This window comes from Zophobas morio, unplaced genomic scaffold, assembly GCF_036711695.1.
Source record: "Zophobas morio isolate AGI-343-1 ecotype UQ-CSIRO unplaced genomic scaffold, CSIRO_AGI_Zmor_V1 ptg000046l, whole genome shotgun sequence".
Lineage (NCBI taxonomy): Eukaryota > Metazoa > Arthropoda > Insecta > Coleoptera > Tenebrionidae > Zophobas > Zophobas morio.
The window spans coordinates 1,814,223-1,823,719 of NW_026972151.1; the positions used below are offsets into that span (position 1 = coordinate 1,814,223).

Genomic DNA, 9,497 nt, shown 5'->3' on the forward strand with positions numbered 1-9,497 from the left:
TTGGTTACTTAAAACAATTTGTTTTGAGGGTTTATATCGTCCAATCCCAAACAAAACACGATAAATAAACACAAAATGCGTCCTGCGTTGCGAGGAAAAATGCGTCTCGGTGATGTAATTATCCAACCTTGCGAGAAATAAAAGGTCTCGGTGATGTGATGATGATGACGATGATAATGATACGATGATAACTATCTAAGGAAAGAAATCTTTAGTCCCCCTTCGTCAGTCCACGATATTATATTATGAATTTTATTGCACTTTTCTACGGTCTTTTTCCACAGTGGGGCAACATTAGATTGATTTAACTGCCGTAGATGATCTATTAGCAATCTTGTGTGAAGAACTGAGAAGTGTTATAATATAACACTTAAGTATTAGCATCCAGAAACGTTATTCGTAATTAGACAAACAAAATCAATCGAGTCCTGACTCAGTGAGTTTCATGAAATCTCCTAGCAAGTGTTTATCTAAACAAATCTAATGTCTGTTAAATTGTGTTAGAACCAGTTAACGATTAAAATCCTAACATGAACTGTGAATTCACAAACACTAAAACAAATTTACACAACATGTGAGCATCGGTCGAAAATTCCCAATTTTCCGATTAGCAAGCCGCAAGAATTAGCTCCGCGCGTTGGGGAAACTGTGGCATCGTCATCGTTAAGATTTAATTGTCGTTAAACAAAGGCTTCATGCCTTGTTATTAACTACCAAACCAACTAAATTTAACCTAGCTAACTCTTACTCACCACGTGGTTTTCACACACACCACACAACACACAGTGACACTTTCACCTCCCTCCACCAAACCACCATCTTCTACCAAGCCGCCCTCTTCGACCAACCCTCTAACTAGCCACTACCAAGCAGAACTATCAACTATCAACTCCCTAATTGCAGCTCTTCGCTAGACGGGGCTTCTTCGAATCCTGAGGAGGACAGTATTACTGGTATAACAGCGAAGTATGACAAGATCTATATTTCGGCGATTGTAATTAACCATATGTGAACTGGCCTGTCAATATCAATCGTACATACACGGCATCTTCCCAGCTTTTTGTGGATCTAATAGTTGATAGTCATTTGAATCAGCTGGTTATAAAACCGAGGAGATATAGAGCTAACAAACAACCTTCCCTGCTCGATTTAATTATAACATCCGATGATTTTTCGATCACTAATTTAGATTACCTCAATCCGGTCCGTAACTCAGATCACAATGTTTTGATGGCTAACTGACAAATTTGTTATAGACTTTCCCAATTTAATTGGCAGTCAATCCTCTCGGATGGTTCGATCTACAATAACTGGGATGTCTTTAAAACAGTGTTCTTCGATGCGATCTCAAAACGCACCAGCCCTACCTTTTCTAAAAGATCCTTTTCAAAACCTTGGATTAACAGCAGAATCTTAGGTTTATTATTATTATTATTATTATTATTATTATTAAGAATTACAATGTCCAACAGGCGAACCCAATTATAGGACAAGGATAATCTCCGGTTTGAATTAAGCATATCTGAAAGTCATCATTTTGATGTCAGCTTTGCTGCAACAAAATATATCAAGACCATCTTGTTCAATGCGAGAATAATTTTTTATCATCTTATACACAGGAGACATCTGCAGTGCGTTAGATTTTGGTGTTTGTAGCTGAAAAACATTCAGATTTCGAAAATTGAACGATTTGAACTGAAAGAACAATTTGGACAACAGATCACTGCAGTCAACAACTCCTGATACAAGCTGGTGAAGAAAGTTGATTGAGAAGTATTCTCGCCTGCTGGATAGAGATGGGAGGTCAACATCCTTAAGGAGAAAGCTATGATCATACCCTCTGGGCGGATATGAACCAGTACGAAAATAGAATAGAGACTTTGCAAATCGACGTTGCACCTTTTCTACAGAAGTTGTATGGATATTATATATTGGAGACCATATAAAATTTGCATATTCTAGCTGAGATCTAACAAAAGTTTTAAACAGAATTAAGAATGTTTCATTTGAATTAAAAAGTTTACCATTTCGCAACACAAAGCCCAATGTTTTATAGGATGACGCTATGATGCTATCGTAATGGTCACAGAAAGACATTTTACTGTCAAACATGACACCCAGGTCCTTGATCGTTTTAGAGCGCTTTAGAACTGATCCATCCATTGAATATTCAAAAACAGAACTGTTCAATTTTCTTGTAAAACTCACTACACAACATTTATCTGTATTTAAAATGAGGTTGTTATTCAATGACCAGTTTAAAATAACAGCAATGTTTGATTGTAGTTTTTCACTATCTTCAGGTGTTGTAATGATATTATATAATTTCAAATCATCAGCGTACAATAAAAATAGAACATTAAAATAATCGGTACAATCATTTATAAATATGTTAAAAAATAATGGGCCTAAGACTGACCCTTGAGGCACTCCCGAACGCTGAACGAAGGTATCAGAACGAAATCCTCGGTATTGCACAAACTGACATCTATTACAGAGGTAAGAGGAGATGAGTTTCAACAAGTCGTTTGAAAGACCAAAGTACTCTAGCTTCATTATCAATAGTTTATGATCAACTCTATCAAAAGCCTTTGAAAAATCTAGGTAGGCCACGTCAACCTGCTTATGCTGATCTATATTTTCACAAAGAAACTGAGAGATACAAGCTAAATTAGTTATTGTCGACCTACCCGCCATGAAACCATGTTGATGGATTGAAATTCTGTTTGAGACATGAGAATACACTCTATCAAATAAAATAATCTCAAAAACCTTAGCAAAGTTATTAATTATGGCTACTGGTCTATATTTGCTAATTACAGATTTGTCACCTTGTTTAAAAATTGGGCAAACTCTAGAGATTTTCCACTGCTCCGGAAACATACAAGATTTTATAATGTTATTGAAAATCACTTTCAATGGGCCTGCAAAAATGAATCTACAATCACGAATAAGAAACGAGGGGAAAAGATCAGGACCAGCTGTCATGCTCGCCTTCAACTTAAGCATAGCTTTTAGAACCTCATTTTCGGTTACATTATTAGTAATATACAAAGCATTCGCATTAATACCGCTGTTATTTTGAGATCTATATGTATTAATACCGCTATTATTTGAGGGCAAAGAAAAAGCAGTAGAAAAATATGTAGCAAACTTATTGACAATTGCCTGTGGGTCCTCACTTTCCCAATCGTCTAACTTCATCAAAGGAGGAATGGAAGTTGTGTTCCGCAAAGAATTTAAGTAAGACCAGAAACATTTGGGATTCGATTTAATTTCAGCATTCAACTTGTTCACATATTCAGTGTGTACCTTGTGCGTCTCGGTTTTTATTTTGGCTCTTACAGATCTGAACTTATCATATATCGCTGCGTTGGCACATTTTTTGTAGTGTTTCCACAACTTGTATTTATATTTTATAAGAAGAATAATATTTTTATTAAACCAAGGAGGGTAAGAGCCAAGAGGGGATCGTTTCTTTGGCACATGTTTGTCTATTGTTTTATAGAGTGTTTTATAAAACGCGTCAACAGCGAGATCAACATCATGGGTATCATTCAAGACCGACCAGTCTACTGACTCCAGATCAGCGTACAATTCATGTAAATTGGCCTTTCTGAAATTGTAATTAGGGAACATGACGATTGGAAATTTATTGCTGTTACAATCTGGCTTTAACAATTTCACCAACAATTTAGTCCGTAAAAATCGATTATTATGGCGTGCCTTCAATAAAACGAAATCTGAATGCGCGTATAAAACGCACAGACTTTTCAAACCATGTTTTGTCTGTCATCAAAGAAGCTAGACTCAAATATGAGTACTCCATTGCAGCAGATAAAAATCCTAAACGCCTGTACAAGTACATCCGAACGAAAGTCTCGAGGCCAGTGAGGAGCATTCATGTTAGAGATGCATCAAAAACAGTAGTCAATAATTACGAAGATGTGGTAGAGGTATTCATTCGCGGAGACATTCTCTGAGTTTTTTACGAAAAAAACACCTTGTGGACGTTCTAATCTGTTGGGCACTTTTAATTCTAATTACATTTTCGGAGTAGAATTTTCTAGAGAACAAAGTTTTAAAGAATTGCCCGGAGTTTTTTTCCATCCTGCTGATGATCTTAATGGAACAGTTGTTTAAGTCAAGTTATTATTATTATTATTATTACTATTATTAAGATAGAATAGGATAATGAGAGAGATTCAAGATCTATAATACTCATTTTTAACAGTGTGTTAACAGTTGAAGAATTCATCGTAGAGGTTTTTGAAACGATTGATACTAGGAGCAGATACGATTTCCTCTGATAGTAGATAGAAGTTTTAAAGAATTGCCCGGAGTTTTTTTCCATCCTGCTGATGATCTTAATGGAACAGTTGTTTAAGTCAAGTTATTATTATTATTATTATTACTATTATTAAGATAGAATAGGATAATGAGAGAGATTCAAGATCTATAATACTCATTTTTAACAGTGTGTTAACAGTTGAAGAATTCATCGTAGAGGTTTTTGAAACGATTGATACTAGGAGCAGATACGATTTCCTCTGATAGTTCATCCCCTCGGAATGAAAGAGAGCAAAGCTACGCCCGAAAAAAGGAGACAAATTCGAGGCCTCGAACTATAGAGCAATGAGTTTAACTTCGCTTGTGGTGAAAATTATGGAATCAGGTAATGAAATTTCCACTAGATCACTCTTTACAAACTGTTCCCACTATCTTTAACCTCGAATATCGTTCTCTTACCTCCCGAACTTTGTGTTCTTTGTCGCCAAATTCCTCAAGATATCCCTTACGAGGTGGGGAAACATTGAAACTCTTTCCAAAACAGACACGGTCCAAACCGGGAAAACGTCTTTCTATTGTATACCGTGTTCTCAGACCTCTGGTGTTTCTCCTTATTCGCACTATTGAGATTATTTTGAGGAGCAAAGACAACTCATCCTCACCGCGATAAAAAACCGCTACTTAATTTTATCTGTTTCTCTGGGTTTCAAAGCAAGTTGACTGTGACCCTTCTTACCATAAATCATTACGCTTCTAATAAGAATATCTGCTAGTATCGAACGACAGCGGAATTTTATAATCTAAACATCATTCATTAGCAAAGCATTTGCTAGTTTTATAAGCACTGCTTTCTCTACTGAACTAGAAAGTTAAACAAATGCTTATTGCTTAAAACTTACACAGATTTGATTCTTACGTAAAGCTGCTCCAGTCTCAATCGTGTGGTTCTCTTTGTAACATCAAAAAAGTGGCTATTTAATTTTTTTAACGTATTTACCATAGTGATTTCTTCTTCGATTACAACCAATATCGAACTCATTGTGGTTTTTAACGATTAGAAAGCTTGTGATATTGACTCATTTGCATCAACATTTTAGGAAAATTTCTAAAAACAACTTGGTTCGGGTAGCTAATGATTTGTGGTTGCAGTCACAGTAAACATTAAGTAAAGTTCGACTATCGCTATTTGGAGGTGACTTCACTGGGGAATGGGGATTAAAGCTTAGTTAGCACTTGGGATGATTTATTACTTAGACCATGTTGTAAATGTGTCCATCAAGACATGATCATTGCCCGGATTACTATTTCAATGAAAAAAAACGGTACGCTGCGGGCCACGGTGGCCCGGTCCGACCCTGCAGACCATCGTCTTGATGGACACATTTACAACAGGGTCTAAGCCGCCCCGTAGCTACGGGGGGGCAAGATGGGGCTGAGCCCCCCTAGCAGTTGTGGTTGCCCCCCCCTGGAAGACTTACACATTATAAATTTCAAATTAGTAATAAAATTTCAATATAATGCCCAGGGCCGGCTCTAAGGGACCAGGCGCCCCGATGCAAACTTACTGTTCAAGGCCCTTAAAAAAAATTTTGTAAAAAAAACAAATAAAATTTTGTGATGACATATTTTTGTAGAGATACTTTTTATTAACAAACATGCATAAAATTATGATGAATTAATCTTAATATGTAAAAATGTTTGTCTTAACTGACAGACTGACTGATTCATCAACGCAAAGCCTAATTCATGTTTGTAGCTTCAGTAAGCTACAAACATGAAATTTGGACAGTAGGTTACTTTTGTGTCATAAGCACCCATTAAGAAAAGATTTCTGGAAATTCCGCCCCTACGGGGACAAAATAGGGGATGAAGCTTTGTGCAGAAATGCCGTGAGTTTTTAAGTCAGACGGGTTCACTGGGGAGGGAGGAATTAATACATGATCGTTTTCCGGGTTGGAACCGTGTAATTTCTCAAAAGAGTTTCGCCTCTGGTATGGTTGACATACTGAGTTACCGTGCTCTTTTGCCTTATTCTTAACCCTGCTCCTGAAGATGCCACTTACGAAAGTGTGCGAAACGTTGAGCCCAAAAACCCAATTTACACGGTTCCAACCCGGAAAACGATCATGTATGAAAAATGATGAGTCCTAATTGCGAATTCCACGCAAACGGAGCTGCGGGCAACAACTTTTCTATAGTTTAGGAAATATCGTTGTACCCTATAAAATTTTCTTGCCAATAACGAGACGAACAGTAGTACAATAGCAAGAGATATTTACAACTTAAAGTTGTCGCATGGCGGTAATCCGCAGACCTTAAATTTCTAAAGTAGCGGAAGTCCGATCCTATGCGTACAATTACCTGCTAAATGTTCTCCTACAAATTCGGGGGGACTGGTGTGAGCCATAAATATTTCTTACCACTGTACCACTGTCCGCCTCGTTATTGTCAATAAAATTTTATAGGGTACACCGATATTTCCTAAACTATATATAGTATAAATATAAAAATATTTATATTGCAAACGTTTTTCAATTTTTAATATTGTAAAATTGATACGATTTCAAAGCTATTTTTAATTTAGACTTACCTCACTGTTAATCGAAATTTAAATTTAAAATTAATGATGACAAAAAGCCACGAAATGATACACACAACCAAATTCGGCTACAAACAGGAACAGTGAAAAATATAACAAAACTGTTGAACAACCACCACAACCAAAACCAACCGACTAGACTTGGAAAATAAAATTTTTAAGTATACCGACATGGACTTTTATGGTAAAAACAAACGTGACAAATGTTAGGAAAAACATCTGGGTGTGGTCATACCGCTGTCTCGTCAAATTGTTACCCAGATAATGCATCATAAATCTGGTTATTTTTTGTCGGTATTGATCTAAAGGTCCCATCACCCAACCCAAAGGCGCACTTTTTTTCAATTATTACAGTTTGAAAGTGCTAGGGATTGACTTCTTGGGATCTGTTTTGGTGGTCATAGTGGAATGTTAAAATGTAACTTTTTCTGAAAAGTTTTCGATGGGCGCCTTGGTCTGTTACTGCTATAATATTTTATTGGTAGTGATTCAATGCGAAACTAATATTAATTTTTTTTATAGAGTTAATATAATAGCATAGGCGGCGCCCGCCGTCCGGCGCCCTTTGTCACGGGCGCCCCGATGCGGTGCATCTTTCGCTTACCGTGTTAAGCCGGCCCTGATAATGCCGATTGCCGAAGCATATTTGCTAGCCCCACCCACGCACCCTTTATTTTCTTACAGGGTATGTTATTTGGCAATATCACCCTAACGTTGATGTTGACCATATAAAAGAACGAACTGTCATGTCACATTTTATTCCATAGCCTACTACTAAACATACAAAAAAATAAACTCAAATAAATTGGTTGTTAGTTATTGTAATTGGCCACTGCACGAATTTTTTGATGCAGTACAGCTGTTTGTGAATTTACATTCTCTGTTTTAACCGGAATAGATCGCCCGGCGCATCCAATGATGCATCAAAGATTGGCAAACTTGGTTTTTCTGATTTTTGAAAAATACCGTACCAATTCTTTGGACTTCGACAGGCTTCTACGAAAATTTAATAGCGTAAAAAATCGACGTTTACAATTATTTTAATGCTTTTTCAAATGTAAAAACTGAGAAAAAATAAAGTAGTTATCTGAGTGTAGTATTAAAATATATATACATATTTACATGCAGCCTCCTCTGTCGACAAACTTGACCCCCTGAATAAGTTTTCTAGCTACGGGGCTGGGTCTAAGCAATAAATCATCCCAAGTTGTAATTAGTCGTTAATCCCCAGTGGAGTCACCTCCAAATAGCGATAGTTGAACTTTAGAGAGGTTGTTGAATATATAAGGAATTCACGTTCGGTAGATGTAACTAGATTTGGTAACTTTTTTTTTTAAGCTGTGTAACTGCGGACATAATTGTTCTAGTGTATAATGTATAATTGGAATGTCAGAAAGTAGGCATCAAAAATGTGACATGTAAGTAAGTAAATATCAAATATCGAAAATGTGATGGTTTTGTGGTGATCTGCTGAATCTATTTTTGAATCCAGGAGAAAATTGTATCCCTCTAAAAGCCCAAAGAGCAACCCGCATGTAAAATTGTGAATCTTTTCCCTTCACTAGTTATTTTAGGAGGACAAGCTTCGATGTCATCATCATGGATCCACAATTTTACCATGGATTCGTTTTGGTATATCCATGTCTCATCCAAGAAAATGAAAAGTAAATCTTCACCACTATCACGCAATTAGAGATACCGCTTTAGAAATTTGATTCTGGTAGCTATTTAATGTGAAAAACTTCGCCTTCGGAAATCTAAATTTATACGTGTATTACGTACAATTATTCTCCATTTCTGATTCTGAGTATAATATTAACGGCACCGACGCCGTTGTATCGGTATTATTTTAAAATTCGAAAAACACTCGAGAACACCAGCGAACTTTACGGAAAATATTTCTGCCACCAGTTTAACTGTTTGCGTTTTACCCAAAGATTGTCTATTTTTCTCTGTAATTTTTTGAAAACCACGAAATATTTCTTGTTTCTTTTCCTTTAAAATGGGCTTTCTCGTGACCACTTTTGTGGAAATTGTTTCCACGCTGTATTTAAGGATTTTCTTCAAACGAAGCGTGTTGAAATTAGAAAAACTTCGTTTTTTTTCCAGACAATTCAGATTTGACATTTGAATTACAAAATTAGACAGTTGATACCAATCTTTAATTTCTAGTGATCTTAAGATTGCAACTTAACCACAGAAAACTTTCTGTTAGCTACTTCTACCGAACGTGAATGCTTATTACATAAGTTCAACTGAAGTTGTTTTGTGGTAAAAATGTCTGTTTTAAATATTGAACCATCTTACAAAATACTTAAATATGAAGAACGAAATTTTATGGTAACGGTTTATGACTTTTTTGTGGGTGAAAAGAAACTGGGTGCAATAATCTTACTTACAGTAAGAGGACGGAGGATTATTTCAAAAAAGTAACACACTATGTCTATAACGAAAACAATTGCCAAAAAGTACTTGTCGAAAACCAAAGTAGATAAAAATGGAACAAAAAACGCTATTTATGGTTGAAGCTGCCATAACAAAACACCCCAGACCCCAGACTGATTCACCTAGGGACGCCACTGATTTTACACTACCTGAGTAATAAGGG

The 9,497-nt window shown here is 36.3% G+C and overlaps 1 protein-coding gene across 1 annotated transcript; it reads right to left on the minus strand.

Moving 5' to 3' along the window:
- Positions 1-2,408: 2,408 nt before the first annotated feature.
- LOC135142110 (uncharacterized) lies at positions 2,409-4,814 on the minus strand. The gene is made up of 4 exons (XM_064073775.1): positions 4,750-4,814; positions 2,691-3,616; positions 2,538-2,633; positions 2,409-2,488 (listed from the first exon to the last, which is right to left on the minus strand). Exons 1-4 carry the CDS (start codon positions 4,812-4,814, stop codon positions 2,409-2,411), a joined length of 1,167 nt encoding a protein of 388 aa, XP_063929845.1.
- Positions 4,815-9,497: the final 4,683 nt, after the last annotated feature.